Source organism: Schistocerca cancellata, chromosome 8 (genome assembly GCF_023864275.1).
Source record: "Schistocerca cancellata isolate TAMUIC-IGC-003103 chromosome 8, iqSchCanc2.1, whole genome shotgun sequence".
In the NCBI taxonomy this organism is placed as follows: Eukaryota; Metazoa; Arthropoda; class Insecta; order Orthoptera; family Acrididae; genus Schistocerca; species Schistocerca cancellata.
Window position 1 is genome coordinate 205,107,973 of NC_064633.1, and position 24,590 is coordinate 205,132,562.

The 24,590-nt window shown below is 38.6% G+C and overlaps 1 protein-coding gene across 2 annotated transcripts in view; it reads left to right on the forward strand.

Moving 5' to 3' along the window:
* Positions 1–1,302: 1,302 nt before the first annotated feature.
* LOC126094742 (integrator complex subunit 3) overlaps positions 1,303–24,590 on the forward strand; it is a 77,483-nt gene continuing 54,195 nt past the window's right edge. Inside the window, exons 1-7 of one of the 2 annotated variants that reach the window (XM_049909290.1) lie at positions 1,303–1,608; positions 2,692–3,122; positions 4,653–4,924; positions 7,574–7,719; positions 16,735–16,966; positions 17,858–17,937; positions 23,877–24,126. In XM_049909290.1, coding sequence (XP_049765247.1) covers positions 1,534–1,608; positions 2,692–3,122; positions 4,653–4,924; positions 7,574–7,719; positions 16,735–16,966; positions 17,858–17,937; positions 23,877–24,126 — 1,486 coding nt within the window. In that variant the 5' untranslated portion in view covers positions 1,303–1,533. The remainder of the gene's footprint in view (positions 1,609–2,691; positions 3,123–4,652; positions 4,925–7,573; positions 7,720–16,734; positions 16,967–17,857; positions 17,938–23,876; positions 24,127–24,590) is intronic. The other variant, XM_049909291.1, reaches the window with a different exon arrangement.

Genomic DNA, 24,590 nt, shown 5'->3' on the forward strand with positions numbered 1-24,590 from the left:
CACACTTAATTTCAATCTCCCTCTCCCTCCCTCCCCCCCCCCCGCCCACACACACACACACACACACACACACACACACACACACACACACACTTTCTTAAATACAGGCCTTTTTTACTGCACAAGCATAATGACTTTATTAAATGGTAAGACGTCAAATGAAATTTTACATTACTAATAGTTCTCCTAATAACAGTTGCCACCGATTTGCCAACAACCAGACTCCATCCAACCACAAGATTTAATTTGGAGAAAACTTCAACAATGACATAATACTGAAATGTACGCTCTTACTTTCTTAACATGTTGCCTTTAAGTTAACACATTTTCCGCATCATCATACAATGATGGATTCAACTCAAAATCGTTGTTGTAATTTTTTATGTGAATCTATCTTTTTCGTATCTGCTTCGTTAATTTTGCTAAAACACACAGAGCACGAAAACTCACACCCACAGAAGGCCAGAATGTATACGGAAGGTTCGGAGTAAAATTTTATGCAATCTTGTGTTCGTTCGGAACTACGTGTTATCACACACTAAACACCTTTGATATTACCTAATCGAATTCACCATCCAAATTATATACGGATAGTCTGCTGATTTTGCGCGAGAAAAAGTTTCAATAGCCCACGTTTTCTGTGCCGTACGGAAAATTGTCTCCCGTAAATGAACAAACAATTTCAATGCCACGTTTAATACGTCACCTCTTCTGCAGCACGCACGAAAACCTACGCCTCCAATCATTTCTTTCTTCTCACATATAAACAAAGTTATGTAGGTTATAGTCAACGCGTGCCAACGAAAATTAAAAACTTATTTCTCTAACACAGCTTAAGAAATTATGTTCAATGTCCGTAACACAGCTATTCTCCACAAGAAATATTGTTATATCTAACGCAGGGGACCGAAACTGGTTACACATGGCTTTACAGCTTTCTCATTTGATACACTTATCACCGCAATGTCTGCTAAAACGCGTTTCTCAACGTCTACAGACTCGTACCACACCTCACTGGAACACTGATCTCTTTAGTTTAACCTTTCCTTGTCGTCCCACCTCCAGCAATCGCCTAGCTCACACTGAGCTTACCGCTGTTATTTTACACGCCACTCGTAATTGTTCGTACATTCTCTTTCAAATCGATGTCGTTGCAGTGTTCACAAGAGACGAGCGAGTCTATTACATTTGTGTCGAGCATACGTAAATATATCTGACAGTCGTGGGTACATAGTCTGCAGCAGAGCTGCTTTTGTCGCAGTAAATAATATCATTATTTTTACTGAGACCATAAGCGGCAACATATTCACAATTCCAACACGTCTGTTGTGTGATGGTGATACACTGATAATTCCACGACTATACGTCGCACTACTTCTCTTGGCTCAAGTATAAGTTTACAAGCTGACAAGCTGAATGTATTCATCCGCTAACCTCAGAACGCGTTTCGAGGGCAGGCAAATGATGTAGAATGCAGAGACCGTACCTTAATTGCTCGTAGCTGTGTAGACCCAGTGATTCGTTTTTAAAAGCATGGAGCAAACTAAACCGCTGCCGCAGAAGCTATTCATTTCTACTGTTTTGGAAAATAAGGATGAATTAGAGGAGGTAAAAATAATTGCATGTTTTATTCATGTTAGAATGTACAAGGCGGCCATAATGGATTGCTGGTTTTACTTCCTTCAACTGTCGTTTGATGGCGCTAGTAGTGCTTTGCGAGGGCTATTTGAATACCTGTGAATGAAATCCCATAAATGAAAAAAAGTGTGTGTGCATCTGCTGTGTTACTGCTACATGGTGAAATGTTGTGCTTATTGATAAGAATATAAATTTTGAGTTGAAACAATATAACTTTTAGATTTGAAAGTTTTATGTATGCGTGTTAGTACAATACTCACTTTGGAAGGCCTTCTGAAAATTTACATTTATGTGTGGTTACTGAATGAGAAAAATAAACAGCCAATAACCACAGAGTACGTGAAATTAATTTATAAAACTTGTGTCGTGTGGCTGTTTCAGTAAGTGTTGTTATTGTGGATAGCAGAAGTGATGGAATTCGTGTGACACCTTCATTGATATGTTGCTTTAATGTGTACACACTCCAGTGAACACTGAAACTTGAACTGTAAATGCTTTTTAGTGTTTGCCTCTATTATATTGAATTTGTTCGGGTTCTGAGCTTAAGAAACTGAGAATTTTAGCTGTCTCTAAATGGAGTAAGTTCTTAGTCATAACCTTCATTGAATTAACCAGTATCAGACACATTAATGTAAGACTCAAAATAGTGCAGAATATAGACCACCTCAATTTAGTATTGGATAGGTTTCAATGTAAAGCTATGTAAACAAAGTTTTCCCAAGGTGTGTATTATGTTGAAGTCATCATTTCCAATTGCAAATCCCATTGCTTTGCTGCTATTAGAATAAAAGAAATTGCTTTTCTTTCTTGTTAGTGATGCAAAATTATTTTCTAGTACAATAATAGAAATAGTTGATAATATGTGATAAAATTCTGTTTTTACATAAATGAGAGGCTAAAACTTTATATCTACCTGTTATGTTATACAGCATAATTCATGCAACAAACATTGTTACCAGTACTTTGAGTCTGATTTTGAGTTGTCAGTAGATTTGATGCCCCTCTATTAAAGTAGTTATGTGCACATTCTCAGTATGTTCCTTTTATTTCCAGAAATATGAGAAGTGCTATGCATCACTGCAGTCACTGGTGTCTGGTCTTTCTGAGAAGGAGGCACAAAATGCACTTAATGCAGCTGTTTGCAAGGATAAAGTACATGAAGAGCTTTCTTTGGGCCTGCTGTATGCAATACTAACAGAACCTGAACGGGCACCTCGGTGGTATCGTGATCTTACTTTAGTTACCCGCGATGGACTGGCACATGTGCTTGCTAGTCTCACTCATCTTGTTATGGAACGATACCTCAGACTTACTGATAGAGCACGTTCCCAACTTTTGTGGCTCGTTCGAGAAATGATCCGTGCTTCTGTTGCTAATGTGGACTCACTTTGTTGGAGCTTGCAGAGGCATGCTGCAGGAGGAGATGTCTCACCTCGTAACCTTGTTCTTGTTGAAGCTCTGCTTGATCTCTACACCGAAAACAGGTACTGCGAGCTACTATTTTAATGACCATATTGATTACTATTGTATTATAGAAAAGTTAAAAATATAATGATAAAATTAAAATTCATACCCAAGTAAGAGGCATATCACAGCGATTACTGTAAAGTTGGTTCTAAACACTACCTCTTTTAATACTTATATAACTTTAGTTTTAAAATATGGTGAAGTAACAGCAGAAGAGTGGTTTTGTTTAAAGACCATTTTTATCAGATATTTGGTCTCTATATTGAACCAGTGTCGATTTTGAGCTTTTATTTCAGCATTGTGTGTGTTTGTATAGTGCACTTTATTCTGTTTATATCACAAGTAATTATTTGTCACTGTTGTCAAATTGTAAGTAGAACCTATCAGATTTTTTATTTGTTGTCTGGTGTGATGTAGCAAAAAATATTTTTACTCTTTAGAGGATTATTACCATTTTGTCAATTATCACTTTGTGACTATATGCCTACAATGGAGTTTTCCTGGTTTATGTACCCCATGTCATAAAATCTGCTTATGAGGTACCAGTATCATTTTTGCCTCTTGCATTTTTTAATATGGGAACTCCTACATATCATGTTCTCAAATATATTTTCTGTTTCTTCTGAAGTTATAAATGTCCTGATGCCAGTATGTTTAGTTCCAAATACCTTATGGCTTTTGTGAATATTTACGATTGCAGGTTGTGATATGATATGAGTAGGATCTGAAGTAATTATTCAGAAATAGAAATGAAACTTACTTAGAAGAGTCTTGATTCTGCATCTGAAAACTATAGCTTAGGCCTAGGACATGTGAGAGGAAAAAACGTCTATTTTGTAAGAAATATATTTTGCTTGTAGTATGCAAAAGCCATGTACCTCATGAGGCTGTAGAACCCAGTCTACAATGCTGACTGTTTCCACAATACGTATCAATGAATAAATTGTAAGTTAGAGTATATACACAATTTATTAGGCTAAAAGATTGTGTTGGCTTTGTACCTCGTTGCTTATTTTCTTGTATGTTATTTATCAGCTGCAGCTTATTATGTAAACCATTTTGATTTCATGTTGCACCTGAAAAGCGAAAAGATTTTTTTTTTTTTTTTCCTTGTTGTAAAAATGTATACCAAAGATAGTAATGTCAAACCACTAAGGAATGTTTAATCATTACCCTTGCCATTTACATCTAGTTTAGACATCACTGGTACCACAGTATGGGAGGTAATGATTTTCATCCTAAGATTGTAAAGATGATGTCTGAATAATGTGCTTTATGCATGTTGCCTTAAATCTGTAGTTCATTTTCTTTCAGCTGTGTTTATTAATCAAAATTTAATAATCAAAAGGGAAAAAAATATTGTAATAATAATAAATCGTATGCTTTACAGTAACTTAAAAACATTGTGGTCAGTTGAAATATACTGAGAAATTCGTATTCACTTCTCATTAAGGCAACAAATTGTGGTCTTATTCTGTTGGTAATTCTTAAAATAAATTTTTGTGCCTCTGTCCGGTTAATTAATATTCTATATTTTCATTCCCTAGGGCATGGCTGGATAAGTTTCCACTGCTGACTGCTGCTGCCGCTTACACATTTTTGCGCCTTATAGAGGACCATTTCTCACCATCACTGGCTGCCCTGCGGCAACGTGAAGTTACATTCGTTGTGACATTGATACGAGAGCGTTTCTCGGATTGCCTGGCCATTGGCCGTGATCTTGTACGATTGCTTCAAAACGTTGCACGAATTCCAGAAGTTGAGCAATTGTGGAAGGATATTTTGCTGAACCCACGCTCTTTGTGCCCAACATTCACAGGTCTGTAGAACAGCTTTTCCTTTCTTCTTGTCCAAAATAAGATAAAAATTAAATATTCCCACAGCCACTTTAATTCCACTCTTCAATATATTCCTGTTTAATTGTTTAACACACAGAGTAAGGTGGCAGAGTGGTTAGCACACTGGACCTGCGTCTGGCCATCCTGATTTAGGTTCTCCATGATTTCCCTAAATCACTTCAAGTAAATGCCTGGATGGTTCCTTTGAAACGGCAAGGCCGACTTCCTTCCTCATTCTTCCCTACTCCTATTGCTGTTTGGTCCCTTCCCCCAAATCAACCTACCAATGGTTTAACAGCAGGCGCTGTTTGCTTAAAAATATTTTATGAGTTGGTAATGTTTAGACCCAGAAGCAACACACACACACACACACACACACACACACACACACACACTAGTATATGACTTAACAGCTGAAATTATAAAGTGTTTCCCAGATATAAAGTATGCTTTTATCTGCAGTGTAATCTTCTAAAGGACAGAAAAATGTGTAAATACTACTCAAGAAGGTATATTAGATTACATCTAGAAATTAGTAAGTTCAGTGCTAGTTTCTTAAGGGGCTCCGGAAAGGCTCAAAATCATGAAAAGTTCAATTTTTACTTTTTTGCGTTTTCTGAATCTGCAGATTCAATAGATATATAATTTATTCAATTCCGAAGACTACAACTATTTTTAAATTTTTTTTGAAATGGGTTCTACATGGGCGTGACCCACTGTGGCGCTGTTAAACTGCTGTCAAATGGTGTTATTATTAACATCCATGTTCATCAGGTACATTTTAGTGGTGTGAGATAAAGTATGTGTTGTGGCTAACCTATTTTCAGAGACTTAGCGGCACCTGAACTGTTGAAAAAGTGTATTCGCGGAAAAACTCAAAACCCCAATGAAAGTGTAAATAGTGTTATATGGTCGAGAATCCCCAAGACTGTATTTGTTGGAATAGAAACACTTCACTTTGGTGTGTATGATGCTGTTGCGACTTTCAATGATGGCAACATTGTAAGGTGCAAGGTATTTAGAAATATGGGAATGAAGATAGGTTCTAACCTGGTACGAGCGATGCTTGCTTTAGACAAGGAATGCCTTCGGGCTGCAGACAGGGCTGTAAAGAGTCTAGAAATACAAGCAAGAGTAAACAGGAGGAGGAACAAGAGGAAGCTGGAGGAGGAGTTTGCAGAGGATGAAGATAATCCATCCTATGGACCTGGAATGCACTAAAAAGTTAATCCAATCTTTGTCGCTCGATTCCCAAAACTTTTATTTTCTCATACTAATTACATGTTTTCTAAGGATCTTCCAAACATATTTGTTTCAAACTTTCAGTAAATGTTACACAGTACCTTCTGCATAATTTAACACAGCCTTTTTCCAAAAAACTATATATTTTTGAATATATAAATAAAAAATTGCAAAAAAATGTTGTGAATTTTCATTACAATTGAAAAAAAAATCATCTTTAATAACTGAACTAAAATTTTGTAAAATCCCTGTGTTAAGTTGTAGCCCATATTCCAATAAATAATCTGAAAAAAGTTCAACTTCCTACCTCAAATAATTTGTGAGGAAAGATGTAATTTATAAGCGTTATTTTAACATTGCAAGTATAGGGCGTTCCGGAGCCCCTTAATATAAGAATAATAAAAAAGGGACTTATACATACTTTTGTTGAGCCCAGCATCAGAGAATCAAAGAGTTAACATGTACTTGGTGTCGTCTTGCTAATATGGTCACCTATTGGTTACACAAACAAACTTGAACTAAGACACAATTATTCACCAGTATGTCTCATAATATTTTGGTGAAAATGTGGAAAACTCTGCACACAACACAAATGTGAAATTGGCAGTGTTACAGTTAGAAAATATTTGGGTCATGATTGGAAAGATTTTTTCAAATGTGTAAACAAAACTGGAGGAAAAAATGATTCACTGAACTTCATAAACTTGTTCACATTTTTGAGATGAAAAACACTTTTTTTCCAATTATATATCTGCAATAAATGTGCCTTTCTAAAGGATATGTGAACACAGCATGAGATGGTAGTATACTGAATTTATTCTTGTTCAATAGGTATCACAGTTATGGCGACTGTGTTTGAAAAGGATCTGCAGTATGAAGATAAATAAAAAGAAAAGAAAATTAGAACAAAATTTGTAGTTACTAAGCAGTACATTGTGGTATAATGATACATGCAGTTCATTTGCCATAAGGTTTTTATCTCCCATTATAAACTTACTTATAGAAGACAAATATGTATCAGTTTGTCACGATCATTTGTGATAGACCAAATGAGTCCTCAGGTAATGTGATGATGATGTCAGCTCTGATGTGGATAATGTACCTATATGATCTGATAAAAAGGAATCCCCAATTAATCGCACAAATTTCAGAAAAATGTTAGTGGGATTCATTAACAGTCATATTTGACAGTTTGCTTTTATAACATTTAAGACTAATGGAACTTTCATTTTAAAATTAATTATATTTGTCATGATATGTGATCTCATGAAAGACATATGTTTTGTGTGTTGCTTTGTTGTGCCAGAGTAAAAAACAGTTAATATTCAGTGTTCATATGTGTGTTGCTTGTACACAAATTTGTGAATAATTATTGGATTTTTGGGCAGGTGTCCTTCAGCTGCTACAGTCCAGGACTTCAAGGAGGTTTTTACAGTCTCGTCTTACACCTGATATGGAGAGAAAGCTGGTCTTCCTCACTTCACAAGTTAGATTTGGTTATCACAAACGGTATCAAGAATGGTTTCAAAGGCAGGTGAGTCTTGTTTATAGCCAGTTTTCTGAATTAGGTAGATGTCTTTCTTCCTGACACAGTTTATAAGTTCTCTAAATATTGTGTCTAATTTGTTAATGTCTATCCTTTTACACAGTATTTTTCTTGACAAGTTTTATCTTTAATGTTTGACTATTATGATCAGATAAACTATATATTGTCGCCAGAATCATAGAAAGAATATTGTGTTTGTGTGTGTGGGGGGGGGGGGGGGAGGGGGTGATATCAATACTTATCCTGCAAGTTTCATTGTTAGTTGCTCTTCAGTTCCCATAAAGAACTGTCTACAGTGGAAGAAGAGAAATCCATGTAAAAACTCTCACATGTGTTTATACTCCATAAGCCATCTTCTGGTGTTAGTAGCGAAGGTAATTTGTCTAGAACTGCCCATTCTCTCTTTCCTGTTCTAGTTGTGAATGTTCCATGGGAAGAATTATTGTATGCAAACCTCCAAGTGAGGTGGAATCCCTCCAATTTTACCTTCATGCTTTTATGAGATATACATTGGAAGAATTTATGCTCTTGGAGTTGTAGCAGTAAACTGGATTGTGATGCCTCTCGAATGAAGTTATATCTGAGCTTAACAAGAACAAATGTACTGCTATTGTTTTCAGTGAGCTAGTTAAAGACTTTGTGTGGATCATAAAATTTACTCTGAAAACTTATGTATCGAGGAATTAATGGCTTCCTTCTGGTGTAGGTGGAGCCAGATCACCTACAATGGGTTACAATACCAGTTTTAAGTCTTACTTGCTCAGAACCATCCTTCTGTAAATAGATGTTATTAATTGTTACTTACTAAATGAAAAACTGTGTGAAATTTCATGTTCTCCAGGTGTATAATGAACAAAAATGGATTCAGCTCATTGATGAGTGGATGAATATATTCAGTTCGGCTTATTTTGCCTTTTGAAATGTCTGCTATTGTGTTGACTGGTAAACAAGTAGTTCACGTATTTTCACTCCTTATTGTCACATGGAATTATCTTCTGGAAAGTGTAGCTAAAACCAATGAAATATTTAACTGAATTTTCCGTTGGTGCAAGGCAGAAAATGATGATAATGTCAAAGGAGGAAAAAACTTCCTAATGTTCTGCAAAATTATATTTATTTAGTCACAAACCGGCTTTCAGCTTCTCAGGCCATGTTCAGGTGACAGGTACATGTCACAAACACAGAAAAGCAAGATACTCAATGTATAAAGGTCTCATTTGTACAGAAAATACGAAAAGGACACCAGTGTTTACATGGGAAAACATTCTACATGACAAAAAGTGTAATATTTTCCTAAATGTTTTCCTATGTAAACATTCTGCGTCATTTTTGTATCTTGTGTACAAATAATATCTGTCTATATTCTTTCCTGTGTGGCATAATTAGCAACCATTTATCATCACTTGCTCTGATGAGTACACCAAACCATAGGGAAATGATCACACATTCGTATAAGTCGCCAGTAGATTGAGTTCATGAAATGAACACACTCTAACAAGTCCAGGATTTAGCAAAGTCAGCATAGCAACACAACAATTCCAAATCAGTAACCACTTGAGATTGGAAACAAACAAAGTCATCATGACTGTGCAGTGGTGCAATACAAACAGCTACAAAGTACAACAAGGAATGATGCATGCCATGAGTGCAGGCCACAAGCTCAGCGGTGTACAATTGCCACCAGGTGGCACCACAAACACACATATATCGGTGGTGCCTCCCCTTTCAATGGTGGCTCGCAGCCGCCACTCAACCTTAGTACTGACAAGTCTGCATTTGTGCTTGGAAGCATCTGTGTCAGATACAGTGGGGTGGGGCAATACTGGAATCTCCCCTAATGGTTTGAGTGGCACGACCCCCACGGACAGAGTGGGACGTGACACCAGTTACATGGATTGAGGCCAGTAATAATCTCTGGGGTGCAGCTCATGTTGGCCCACAGGGAAGTGGAAGTTGCGTGTGTGACAGGGTGGTGCCAATGGGTCGGTCTCATCAGCAACTCATCCCTAGAACACGCACATCCTGTGATCATTCGGAGCAGGTGGCGCCCGCCCGCTGTAGGGACAGGAACCACACACCCAATAGGGTGAGAGGGAGGTGATCCTTCTCAATTCACCCCCATCACTTGTCAGTATCTACTTCTCATTGATGCCTTGCACTGGGTCAGAGGGTAGAGGGGAAAGAAGCAGACCCAGAGGGTGGTGCGGTTTTGGGGTAAGTCCAATGGTGCTGCCACATCAATGCCTGAGGACGATTCGGGATTGGCACATAACACTGTCGGCGGAGTTGATTCCGGTGACGGACTAGCCACTACTGGCTGACCCCATCTTGAACATCTGTCGCCCCCTATGCCCACTAAGATGCCTCCTGGGATTCTGGCCGAATGTGCAGGCCCCCACGCGAGAGCCAGCACAGTAATGTGGTGGGGCAGAGAGGCTGCACTGCCAGATGAAAGTGGTAGGTGCTTGTGCAAAATCTTGGCTGGACTATGTCCATTGACAGGCACGGCCAGGAAGCTGCTGAGTGCATTCCTTGAGTTCACTGATTTCAAAATGTTTTCACCTCTGCGACTTGAAGTGTCCTGAACAGCAGCTTGGATTCCAAACTGGATGCTGGGTGAAACAGGGCAGTGGTAGTATGTTCAGTACCATTATATCTACAAAAATCCCCGACTGCTGAAACTGTGATTGTGGACTGTCAGAAACCACTGTAGCTAGGGCTCCTTCTATAGCAAAGGTAGTAGATAAAGGCCAGGCCATGGGCCTGGAGGAAGCTGTAGACTGCCACGCTACATATGCGATATTTTAAAATGCATCAGTGAACAAGAGCAATACCGCTTCCTGGATAGGGCTGGTGAATGGCAAAATCTACATGTTCTCTTTGCCATGTGTGGTCAGGGTGGCGCCATGAGTTAAACTGCTGTGCTGCAGCCAATTGGCTATACACAGAGGCGTAGCAGTTTCAGATGGAATGTTCAGTGGCAGCACCAATGCCTGGCCAATACATGTGATGCTGCACTATTGCTTTCATTTGGCACATTCTTCAGTATACAGTGTGGAGGAGTTTCAATACACGGGGGTGGAGCACAGGAGGGATAACAGCCCAACATTCTGTATTGTCTGTGGCTAACATAAAGAACCTGTCTGTAACATTAAGTCTTTGCCTGAGGGAAAAGTAACTGTACCATTCTGGGGCCGTGTCTTTAAGCAAATGTTCAGACCAGCCCTGCTGCACTGTGGATGACACCCTGTATAGGAGCACGTCCCAGCTTGTCTCTTCCACCCCATTGCCCACCTTAATAAGGAACTCATCAAGTTTGTGCTGTTGATTTGTGTCCAATGCAAAACACAGCATTTCATGTCTGTCAAAATTGGCGTCAGAACCACATGGCAAATGAGACAAGGCATCAGCGTTAGAGGGCTAGGTGTCATAAGTGTAGTTTCTAAGAAACAACACCCACCGCTGCAACCATTTTGTTTGGAGTTTAGCTTGGGGCCCAAATGATGACAAGAGAGGCTTGTGGTTCATAATCATTGCAACTTCGTACCATAGAGGTAGACAGGGAATTTCTGGACACCAAAGATGATGGCCACACCTCTTTTTCAACTGTGAATAATTTCACTTTAATGAGTTCAGTGTCCTAGAAGCAAATTGGAAAGGTTGTTCTGTGCTGTAGGCAAATTTATGTGACAGGACAGCACCAGCACCACAGTCAGATGCATCCTTGGCCAGTGTTAACCATTCGTCCGTTTGGAACATCACCAATCAAGGGACCAACCTGAGGCTCTTTCCGAGTCGCACGAACGCCCGTTGGCACGCCTCTGACCACATAAACAAACCACCTTTTTTTACGTAACTGGAGTAAGTGGGTGAGAAATATGAGCAGCACTTGGAATGAATTTAGCATAATAATTGATTTTACCCAGAAAGGATTGCAGTTCTTAAAGATTCTAAGGCACCAATAAATTAATAAAGGCAGTCTCATGGTCTTGTGTGAATGTAAGCCTGTCTTACTTAGTATGTGGCCCAAATACTTGAGTGCCAGCTGGAAAAAACTATTCTTGGCAAGACAACAACATTGGTCATTGGCTTGCAGCCACTCAAAAAACAGTCATAAATTGTGCAAGTGCTGCTCCCTTATGGCCCCCGTATCTAACAAATCTCCAAGTAATTGACACAATTAGGGATACCCTGGATGAGTTGTTCTAGATACCTCTAAAAAATTGCTGGAGTGCTAGTGATCCCAAAAGCCAATCTGATATATCTGTGTGTGCCAAATGGCTTATTAATCACCAGAAACTGTTTTGTAGGCCAACCAATAGGTAACTGAAAATATGCGTGAGTGAGCTTAACTTCTGGAAAATATTGGGTACAAATGAACGTTTGCTTGTGCATTAAAGTTAAGCTTAAAAATGCCACAGATATGAAGTAACCCATGAAGCTTTTGTACAATAACCATAGGAATTGCCCATTGATTAGACGACACTGGAGAGATAACATGCATATTCTACAGCTTGTCTAGTTATGCCTTAACTTGTTTGCTCATGTTAAAAGGTATCAGATGAGCTCTAGAGAATTTAGTCGTAGCCGAATGCTACAACAACATGTGTGCCTGAAAATTCGTAGCACAACCTAAGGTAGGTTCAAACAACTATTTGAAATTTTCACACAACACATGCAGTTCCGAATTGAAGTGCATTAGAAATTTGATTCGCCTGATCTTGAATTTGGAACCCGAAAAGCGCGAAAGATTTGAGACTGAAAATGTTAGTAGTTGTCAAAGAATTAACTGCAGGCAAGGTTAGTTCTGAGCTATGTTTCTGTATTTAGCCTGCACACCATAGTGGAACTGAATGGCCGTTGTACATCAGCACTTTGCACTACAGTGCATGCAGTGGCAGGGAGCCAATGCACCAGTAAATATCCCAATTAATTATGGAGGTGGTTGTGCTGATGTCCAGCTGGAAGACTACCATTACCCCGTCGCTTGATATACTGCATCCCATCTGATGTTGTCCCTGGCAGCGGCAGGATAGCATGCTAGCAGCTGAAGTTGACACCCACCAACCCGGGCAGTGATGCTAGTGATGATGAGAGCCGCACTCGGGACACGATTTGCCATCACAACTTGTGCTGGGGTTCTCATACGACGACTGGAGAAAAATTCTTCAGGAGCCATAGCTCACTTTGGGACATGCCAACAGTGGATTAAGCACTTCTGTCTTTGCATATCATCAGTGGGGAGGGTGAGGAAGTAGTAACTACTGAATCCCTTGGCACCGGACTACCAGACACATGGGAGCTTGATGAATCAGATGATGACGTTGACTGAGAGCCAGGAGACGAACAGTGAGCACAACGGTGGCTAACTACTGAATCCTGTATCACCAGATGCACAAGAACTCATTAAATCAGATGATGACCGTGACTGGGAGTCATCACTTGATCGAAGAGTATGATGACAAGTAATACTGCTACCGACATTGAAACCAGAAGAATCATCGAACAGAGCTTGTGCTGAGGCAGTCACTTCTTATGCCTTAGCAAAGTTTCTAAAGCCTTTGTACTAACTGCAAGATCTGGAGCCAGGCAGATTATAATGTCTCAAATTAAAGAATCTGCATAAAACATATCACATTTTTGACAGGCCATGCTGCATAGGATTATTTACTTTGCTTAACACACTGATTGAACTTGAAGCTAGCCGCAACAATGTGTGTTTGATGACTATAATATTCAGTCTGCTAACTTCAGAAAACTTCAAACTACTTAATTTTTGCACCACTTCATACAGTTTACTACTAGATGACAGAAACAGTGCACAACGGCATTCAGGATCATCTGTTTGACTTGCCTTGCTGTGTAGTTCGAAGTGTCATAAATAGACATTCTAACTCTTGCTTACCTCGTCGAAAGAAGCGAATGGTAGAAGGGGAAGGCTTAGAAACAACAGCTGTTGCCTCAGCATCCATAGGTCACTAAACGAAACAGCACAGTCAGAAAGTTCCTGGTCATCAGTTTTCTATCCTGCTTGGTTGAGGTAGGAACTATTTATTGTCACTTGTTGAGGAGGCTACAACAAACCACAGGGAAATGAACAGTCATTCCTGTAAGTCCACGTGAGTCTGAGTTCATGAAGTGAATGAAGCACTGACAAGTTGACATACCAGTATGACAGTTCCAAATCAGTAAGCACTGTAGATCAGAAACAAACTAAGTCAACTTCGCTGTGCAGTGGCACGATACAAACAGCTACAGAGTGCAACAAGCAGTGACCCACAAGCCCAGGCCACAGGTTCATCGGCAGTCACTACCATGCAATGCCAAGTGAGGTGAATACATCGGCAGTTGCTCTGCTTACAGGAGTGGCCCGCAGCTGCCACTTGCGGCCTTAGTACCTCTGATGTGTCCACATCCGTGCTAGGTGGGAAATCCGAATCACTGTTGGATACAAAAATGTACCTTGCACATCATGTTTATTTGTGTTTACGACATTCAGTTGTCACCTGAAGCTGGCCTAAGAAACCAAAAGCTGGTTTTTAGCCAGATAAATATAATATTGTCAAGCATTAGGTAGTGTGTTCCTTTTTGATATGAATGAAATGTTTATTTAGCAAAATGAAGCAATCCTGATATTGTGCAAAGCAGATAAATGGACGTCTTGGAATGGTGTCTTCAAGGAACTTGGAATTCGTACACTCACTTCGCAATGTGTTCCCTGCTAAATGGTTGTTGTAGCTAATAATAAAAAGCTGCTTCAGATGGGCAATTATTAAAACTTTCACAATATAAGGTACAAACATGATATACAAGTACACTTTCTCTGCTTGTCTGGGGTTTAATGTGAGACATATGTTCTCAAGAAAAGACCTTTAACAGACTATACAAAATAAACATTTGGAAATTCCAGCAAATCCAAAATACAATTTTAAAAAATCTCATTCACTAACCACACAAATTCTCTAAGTTATATAGATCCCAGGAGCAAAAATATCTGAAATATCTGTTAGTAGCTTGAAAAGTAACAATTTCCAAAATGGATGAACATCTGTTCTCACAGCATATAGATAAATTATGTTCTTTGGCATCAGTGGTCTCCTGTAAACATTAAGCTAACTGTAAACCAGTAGCTACTTACAAGGGAACCTCCCCATCGCACCCCCCTCAGATTTAGTTACAAGTTGCCACAGAGGATAGGCCTTGATGATCTGAACACAGATCAATCGAGAAAACAGGAAGAAGTTGTGTGGAACTATGAAAAAAATAAGAAAAATATACAAACTGAGTAGTCCATGCGCAAGATAGGCAACATAAAGGAGAGTGTGAGCTCTGGAGCGCCGTGGTCCCGTGGTTAGTGTAAGCAGCTGTGGATCGAGAGGACCTTGGTTCACGTCTTCCCTCGAGTGAAAAGTTTAATTTTTTATTTTCAGACAATTATTATCTGTCCGTCCGTCCATCCGATGCGAGGTAACTGCGCCGTAGTATGGGGACGCTACACCTAAACAAACATCGAAACACATGACGTCAGTCTACTACAGCGCTTTTTTGTGAGTGATTATCACATCCACAAGAAAACCGAAATCGGGCAAGGTAGAAGAATCTTTTTACCCATTCGCCAAGTGTACAAGTTAGGTGAGTCGACAACATACTCCTGTCATGCGACGCACATGCCGTCACCAGTGTCATATAGAATATATCAGAAGTGTTTTCCTGTGGAGGAATCGGTTGACCTATGACCTTGCAAATCAAATGTTTTCGGTTCCCATTGGAGAGGCATGTTTTGACACTAAACTTATTACAGTGAACAGAGACGTCAATGAACGAACGGACAGATCATAACTTTGCGAAAATAAAGAAAGTAAACTTTTCACTTGAGGGAAGACTTGAAGCAAAGACCTCTTGTTCTGCAGCTGCTCACGATAACCACGGGACCACGGCGCTCCAGAGCTCACACTCTCCTTTATGTTGCCTATCTTGCGCATGGACTACTGTTTGTATATTTTTCTTATTTTTTTCATAGTTCCACACAACTTCTTCCTGTTTTCTTGATTGATCTGTGTTCAGTTTTTCAAGGCCTATCCACTGTGGCAACTTATAACTAAATCTGAGGGGGGTGCGATGGGGAGGTTCCCTTGTTAGTAGAACAGAAGAAACATAATTTTTTTTCCGCTCATGGTCACTGCTCTCCAGCTAATTCAGTTATGTTCATTTATAGCATATGTAAGCACACACAATACAGTAGTTCCATAGTAGTCAGTTCCTAGTGTAGTATACAATAATTTCTGACACATAGAGATGCTCTGGGAAGATCTCAAAAATCTTATCGATCAACCTGCTTGGTTGTAGGATTTGTCCATTAGGAACTGAAAAATACCACATTTTTTAGACAAATGTTTAATAAAGAAACATGAATAATGAAATAAGAAGAAAATATGTAAATAAGAGGAAATGGGCAAGAGGTTTCGTGCTCAGAGACCAAATAAGGCATACATTAAAACTGAATGTTTGATATATGAGGAATCATGTTGATAATGATTTTATTATCGGATCTATTTTCAATGGGGCAGTAGACAGGCGAAGTAGGACACAGGGACAAAATTCGCAAATAACATTTAACCAGTTTGAGCTGTAGTTATTGAGGACAGTTCGTTCCTCTTTTGTATTTAGATATTTGTTTCTGGTGTTGCTTTCAAAGTTATCATCATTCATTTTGTAATATATGTAATTTTTTTTACTTTAGTTTCTTGTCTTTCGTTAAATGGTTTTTATTTCATTTATATCTGTATGCCACAAAAATGGAGAAACAGGAGAGCAAGGCTGGTGAAAGAGGTTTATTATTGAGGTTATTGATTAAAAATCCTAAAAATTAATAGAACTGTAAATACCACAAATTAATTTTGTTCCATTTTTATTGGTGATACCTAAATTAGCAGGTTCTGTTTTTAAGGCAAGGAGAAGAATACTGTGGCTCGTTGGACTTATCTTCGTAAATTTTTGTTTCAGTACCTGGCAACACCTGAATCACAGTCTTTACGCTGTGACCTTATCCGATTTATTGTTGGTGTTATTCATCCGACAAATGAATTACTGTGTTCTGATATCATACCACGATGGGCTGTCATTGGTTGGCTACTTACAACATGCACATCTGTTGTGACTGCTTCGAATACGAAATTGGCATTATTCTATGACTGGTTGTTCTTTGATTCGGACAAGGACAATATAATGAATATAGGTATGTTTGTTTCAGTGTGTGACCAAAATTAGATAAGTTGTGAATAACTGATGTGTGGCTGAACATCTGTATATATTTCACTCTATCCACATGCTTCTTTTTGTGACATTCATTTCTGAATTATATTACTTGGCAAATAACGTGGTTATTTTTTAATTTGTATTTATTTTTATTCTAGTAGTTGTTCAGTATTTAACGTTTTTTCCCCTTGAATAATTTTACAAAACTGATATACTGATCATAGAGATACCACAGTTATTTGTTAGTGTTCTATTCAAGGGCTAGATGATCTGTTTTGGAATCCAGTCCACTGACCCATTCCAGAGCTTGGCTCTTTCAGCCAAGTCGCAACAACTTATGAGTGTGGGAGGGGGGGGGGGCTTTCAATTAACACACAAACCTTTTTTGGTTAGTTCATTTTTTAATGTGTTGATTGTCATGACTGCGATAGAGAGCACTAAAAGGGTTTCCTGTTTGTCATGTCACTTTGTGTTCATGTTTCGATGTGTGTTTCCGTTAAGTGTTTGTGTTCCTTCTTAATCTTTTGCGTTTTTTGTACTTTATATTGGTGTATTTGCATTTGTTGTTGTTTAGGTGACGTGATTGATGCTAATGTGAATATTTTCTGTTTCTGTACATAATTGTTAAAGTTACTTCTCAGAGTGTCTTAATATCCATTATCACTGCTGCTTGGAGCCTGTTACTGTATTAGATGTATTTCATCATGTATCACTGGTTTGCTATCCATTTGTGCTCATCTGTGACCAGTTATTTGATGAGCATAATGTACAGGTGATTTTTGCAGTTAATGTTGTATTTCTAATCATTTAATTCTTATAATGTTGTTTGATTACATCTGTAGTTCTTTAACCTGTTGTCTTTTTTCTGCAGAACCAGCAATTTTGGTAATGAACAACTCAATGCGGTCCCATCCAGCTGTAACTGCAACTCTACTTGACTTCCTGTGTAGGGTGAGTTCTCTGTTACCTCTCTGCTTGGAATTAAATCATAATATTCCATGTTGTACATTTTTAAGGATGGATATGTACTTCTAGATAATAAATCCACAGTTTAGAAGAAAGAAGACTTGACTTGATTAATGGTAGTGTAACACAATTTACAGTGCATCTCTCTGAGGTATGAAGGGGAAGGAACTGCTGGATGAAGTGTCAATATTAATGTGAAGACAATGAAAAGAAGGATAAGTGTTTAATTGCAGTAACTTAAAGAGGTCTCCCACAATACAGAACAGAAGCTGAAAGTAATAATTTAAATAAAAGCTAAAAATTCATGCTCCAGATTAGTAAATAATAACTCATTATATTAGACAGAGAGAGAAAAAAGTAATGTAAGTCGGAGGAAAAAAGAGCAAAAAATGCAACATGCAAAGTTAAATAAAAAATTAACAAAACTGTAAAAAAAGCAAGGCCAGGAACAAATGTGGATGCCAAATGTGAGGTGCGTTTGAGGAGGGGATACAAGTTAACGAAACTTGTAATCATCTTAAGACAGAAATGCATTTGATCACTTAAGAGGAAAAGAACACTGGTAACAAATAACATAATGTGTTTTAATTCTCTATCTTGCTTTCCCTTTCAGAGCAAAATACCACAAGGGGGAAGATCACTAAATTATTGAACTCTTATATTTGTCAACAAATTTAATTATATTTATGATGGGAAGAGAGAGAGAGCCCTCCTCACACCACAACAGATGGAACATGTCAGTGTGCCTTGTACAAGCTGTCAGTGTGATCTTAGAGTGCCAAATTGGCGGCCTTGATGTTATATTGTGAGTACATCATTTTGGGTGTGTAAAACAGCTGCCACTCAAGTTAACTGCCATAAGTAATGTTGTTCGATAGTCATGATTTACTATTACAGTTTTGAACTATTGATGGAAGGGCCACAGAACTCTGTCACTTGCCAGTGCTAGAGAAAAACTGGTGAGGAGTTGAACCATTAACCAGGACCATCACCTCACTTTAGGATGTAAAAGCCACGATACCATCTGTTTATCTCCACTCTACGCATCTTACCAGGCACAGAGATTAGTGTGGTGCAGGAACACTCCAATTGGATACCCGAAACATGAAGAACTGTCACATGAACTGATGAGTTATGTTACACATTGTTGTGTATCAGTGGTGGGGTACATATTGAAAACTACCCAAGGCAATGTATTCTACTTGCCAAAAGAATATTGTTGAGCAAATGGTGCTAGTATTATCTTGGACCTTTACAGGGACTGAAATGGGCTACTCGTACGTCTGCCATAGTCTTGCACCAGTGAATGATAGAAGACCCTACTACCTGATCATCAGCATTTGCTTGTTCACCTACAGCATTCTACAGCTGACATGTACTTTCTGCAAGAAATGCATTATGCTATTGCACCCAAGTTGTTTTATAGTGGTTTGAGTGTGTTGTATTACTCTCCACCACGCGTTACCTCTGAACATATCTAAGATGCCACTGAAGCAGACAGGCACAGCTCTTACCCAGTTCAGGCAGTCTTCATGAGTTGTGGGTGGTGATTACATATTCACATATCAGGATGTCTGTGTATCGTTTCACTGTCTTGTGAAGTTTGTGAGACACCATATGTTGTTGCTGTAATCAGGACAAAAAAGGGTTATATACACTACTAGATAGATTTGTTTAATGCATCCTCAGAGTCTTTCATGGCAGCATAACTGGATAAAATCTTCTCGGTTTTCAAGCTTCATCAATTCCCATAAAATTCCCAAGCTTTCGATGGCTAGCTCCATCTTCGTCAATAGGAGTAAAACTACTGACTGCCGAGGGGGCTGAAATGACGAGTGTTGGAAGGCAAGTTGAGCAGCTCCAGCCTGCCACGGGACCGAGTGATGTCACGTGGTGCAAGGGGCCAGTGCCACATTTGAAACTGCTGATCCTGCCTCCCTGCAAGCGTAAGCATCCGCTGTTGCTTCCTTTCGAAAACTCGAGAATTTTATTCGAATTGATGCGGCTTGAAAACCAAGATGATTTTATCCTGTGTTTAGTGAAGTTACTTATGAATATATACAGGTTATGCTTTTGATGAAAGCTTAATTCACTGTGTGAGTGGTACAGTAGTAGAATGTTCACTTAGTAATTATGGGCCACATTTTTGTCCAGTTTTATTTTTTCCCCCAACTTCATTTCTCAATATGTTACATAACTCAGTGGCCTTATAACAATGGTAAATCCTGTCTTTCTCAAAATTAATCTGATCTTGCTGCCTGTGGATCAATGAAGCATATTTCTTAATAACTGCCTTATACAGTTGTCACCAAATTTTTGTCATCAGAGATCCATTAAAACTCTCAAGATTTAAAGAACAAATAATTATAAATAAGAGTATGCACTGAAAATTGACAAAGGTTAGTTCAGTTGGTTTTTCTTATAGCTAGACAGAAGTTATGGATAACCAGTGCATCAGTCCAAACAACATAACCATATAGAATTTACCAAAGAATACAGTGTCTTGCCAACCTGATCTCTGATGGTAATGATGTCAAAATGGACCAAATGTTCTTGCAAAATCGAACAGAATTGTAATCTGGCCTCTCAGCAGCTGCATGTTATGAATCAGTGTGATGCAGCTTGTTTTGTATTGACAACAGTTGTCTCTGAAAAGCTTTCTGGAGATCTTACGGGATTTGAGAAGAAAGAACAAGGCTAGCAGGAGATAGATTAGGAATGTCTCTCATGTCATGTAAGATTAAGCTTGGGAGAATTTGCCAGTACACCACTTTTTACTTATGGTGCACCTCCAAACATTGACTGACAAGATCTTCTTTGTGTGTATCGTAATTGTCATGTTGTAAGACAAATTGATATATTCATTCTTGTGTAAATTGTCTAACATAGTGATCTTTGATATCATCCTTATTTCTCTGGCCTTAGTCAGTCACAGTCCCATGAAGAAGTGAAAGTACATCTACGCCTTCTACAAGAGTGATATCACATTATACAAACACCTGTCCACTTGGGTACTATGCCATTTCAGTGATATTATATGGGTGGGGAACCGCACTGTTTTTTGTCAGCCCACTGCACATAGAAGACACGACTTGTGTGCAGACTGTTGTATCTCGTCTTATGCACATGTGGGTCCTCAATTGGTTGATGGGAGCATAGAGCATAATGCATCGTTAACATAAACACAGACAGTTATCTTTTATTCTAAGTACTTGTAACGTTAAGAAAAGAATGAATATGTATCTTTCTGGTAGCAGTTGACTGTAAACGTTCCTTGTGAAGACATATGCACAAGTTCTGAATTATCAGTCAGACTTCATGTTCTAAATGATAATTGCAGAAGTCTGTAAGCCCTGGTCAACAAGTACATAAGGGCAATGAATAGCACATACAAGAAGAAGTCACAAGTGAGCACAGGAGAAGCCATTTAGTACTTAAATATATTTGCCACTGGGCCTCGGAGTGGAAGGTCCCTTGCAGATTATTGGCGACAGTGTAACATTGTTGATGTAGCACCCCTTTTGCCACAGTGGTGCTTTTAGGAAGCACAGTGGCGACTAGCATCGCACATATTTCAAAATGCAGTCAACCGGCTGTGGTCGATATCACACAGACAAGTTGGATTTACACATCTAATAAGTCAAATTCTCATTCACCCATGATTACTGTAAATATTTTCATCTCTAGTTTGTAAGTGTTAGGCTTATGCTGACCTGACATGCAAAACCAACTTAATGAAAGTGTATGTGAACTATTCTTGCAGGTACTGTTTGGCAATAACATCCAAAACATGTACTATTGGTGTGAAATGTTCAACTGCTTCCTTGAATAATTCCTCAAATCTGTCAGTCTGTAATAGTGAGTGTTGCCAGGAACTGACCTCCTCTGTCATTTTGCAAAGTATTCATAATTCTTTCTCAAATGCCACACATAGAGCCTTGTCTAGCATGGGCATGGATAGCAGCAGGCCGTCAACATAGACCCCCTCCCCCACCTTTCCCATGCCACTTCTATATGCCATTCAAAAAGTTAATAATCAGAGTATAATATCTCAGATGTACATTTTGCTTGCTACACAACACTCTACCCCTTCACCCCATCTCATTCAGTTCCAGGTGCAAGACCTTAATAACCCTCTCCCACTTCTCTTCCTGCTTCCCCTTCCTATGCAGACACTAACCACTTACCTTTCGTCCATCTCTTGCCAGTCTTCCTAGGCATCTCTCTCTCTGCATATTTTGTTTGTACTTGATTTCCTTCTCACTTCCTTCAACACTACTTTCTCCTTCAGTCTCTCTTCTTGCCTCTCTTACTGCCTTTCATCATTTTTAAAGACGACCGTCTTTCCATCAGTCTTGCATACAATTTCTCTCCCATCTCCCCCTACTAGGGCCCTTTCTTTTAAGTAAATTTATGTATTTTTCATGTGATGGTCCATTGAAAGGTAGGAAGCCTTACACTTTTGAGAATAGATTAGTTTGGTTTATATTTGATTATTTGATATCTTTGCCTTTTGACATAGCTATGTTGTAAATGTTACTGAAATGCTGCAGGTCACTGCCACCAACATAACAACTCTGAAAGAAAATGTCTGCATTTTGTGTCTCTTTAGTTGATATCCGTCCACATTTGGCTTGTTACTTGTGTTATTTTTACAATGTGTTTGGTTGTACATTCTATGTCCATACCTGATACAGGGTTAATTTATTAATGTAATAATTAATTGAATTTATTCCATGTGCTAGATTTTCAAGCACATTTTTCTCTTGTAATATATAACAAACAACTTATTCAGTGAACAGAATGCAAATACATATTATTGTTAAAGGGTGCTGTGTTTGAAGAATAGTGTGCGCGACAAAAATTTAAAAAAGATGAAAATAAAGAAACGTTGTCCTAATGTAAAATGCTGATAAAAATTACTTTGTTACAAAAAAGTATTTTTTAGAACTTTGTTTTTCATTTCAATCCATGGAAAATATTAAAGCAATACATTCATAGTCAGATAAATAAAGAAAAGGCATCTATATGGGACAGTCAGATGAAAACAACACAGATGGAAAAAAGTAAGTAAACTGTTCATTATTTTTATAAAGTAATAACCATAACTGTTAATATATTTAACCCACTGTGTTAAAAGACAGTACCTTCATGGAAAAATGTTTGTGGTTGCCTACGCAATCACAGTTTTACCCAGGCTTGCATCTCTTCATCCTGAACAAATTGACGGCGATGTTTTTCTTCAGGGCTTCAAAATATGTGGAAATCACATGGGGAGAGAGATTGTGACTGTATGAAGAATGTGTAATTGCTTTCCAGCGAACCTTCTGTAGTGTACTAGAAACAATATTGGCAACATGTAGGCCCACCAACATGTTTTGTTGGGAAGTTCTTACACATTCTCCATACAGCCCCAATCTCTCCCCATGCAATTTCCATATTTTTGGAGCACTGAAGAAAGACATTCATGGTCGTCAACTTGCTTTGGATGAAGAGGTGCAAACCTGGGTAGAGTTGTGGTTCCATAGGCAACCGCAAATATTATTTCATGAACCATTCACTGTCTTGTCTCACAGTGGGCTAAATGTGTTAACAATTGTCGTGATTACTTTAGAAATAATAAATAGTTTACTCACTTTGTTTTTCAATCTCTCTCATTTTCATTTGACTGCCCCTTATACTTACCACTTGACAAGAAGCATTCAGATAAACGGTAGATGACCACAATGCTAGCTTACACCTTTTAGCTAGGGTTTTCTACTTAAACCTTTTATAGTTGTCAGATGACTGAATCACAAGTTCTGAAGGCTAGCATTTTTGTCATCTGTTCTTGTCTCATCATCTACCTCTTTGCCTTTATTTTGAAGTTAATTTTCTTTGTTTGTGAAATATAATTTTACTAAATACTCTGTGATTACTTACAGATTGTGCCCAACTTTTATCCTGCACTGGCAGAGAAAGTGCGTGCTGGCATCTATGCATCCCTCCGTCAGATCCTAGATAAACGAGTACTGCCATCATTGTTTCCCTTGTTTGATAACCCCAAACTGGATGGAGAGCTGCGTGCTATGGTCCACGATGTCTTCAGGGAGTTCTGCCTGCCACCTTCTTCAGAAGGTATTGGCTCAGAACGTTCCTTGTACTCTGTCTCTAGGCGTGCATGGATACAGCCAGGCAAGTGGTATATCTGCTGTGTGAGATGCTCGCGTTGACAACCGAGAAGGCTTCAGGCTTCAGAATTATGCTTTTAATTTATTTATTACAATCCAGACTGCTGTCAAATGATGCCTACAGTCTGCTGCAGGTTTTGTGTTTTATTATGTGTGTTTTGTTGGGTCATTTTCAGAAGATGAAAGTATATGAATTTTGAAAATGCTATACCAATGTTGTGTTAGCCATGTTGAATTAGGAAATGTTAGTGGCATTTGGACATGGGTTCCTTCTCTTCTTCAATGGAATACACAATGAAAGTGTAGAGGGTGGGTGTGGGGAAACTTTTTTCGTTCATATACAATTCAGTTTGAGAAACACTAGTCTTATTGGAAAGAATATTAACTATGTATATATATAATGGTGTTGTGTATATTATAAAATACATCATTTTGACCTGTGCTGCAGTTTTAAAATTTGTTATTATT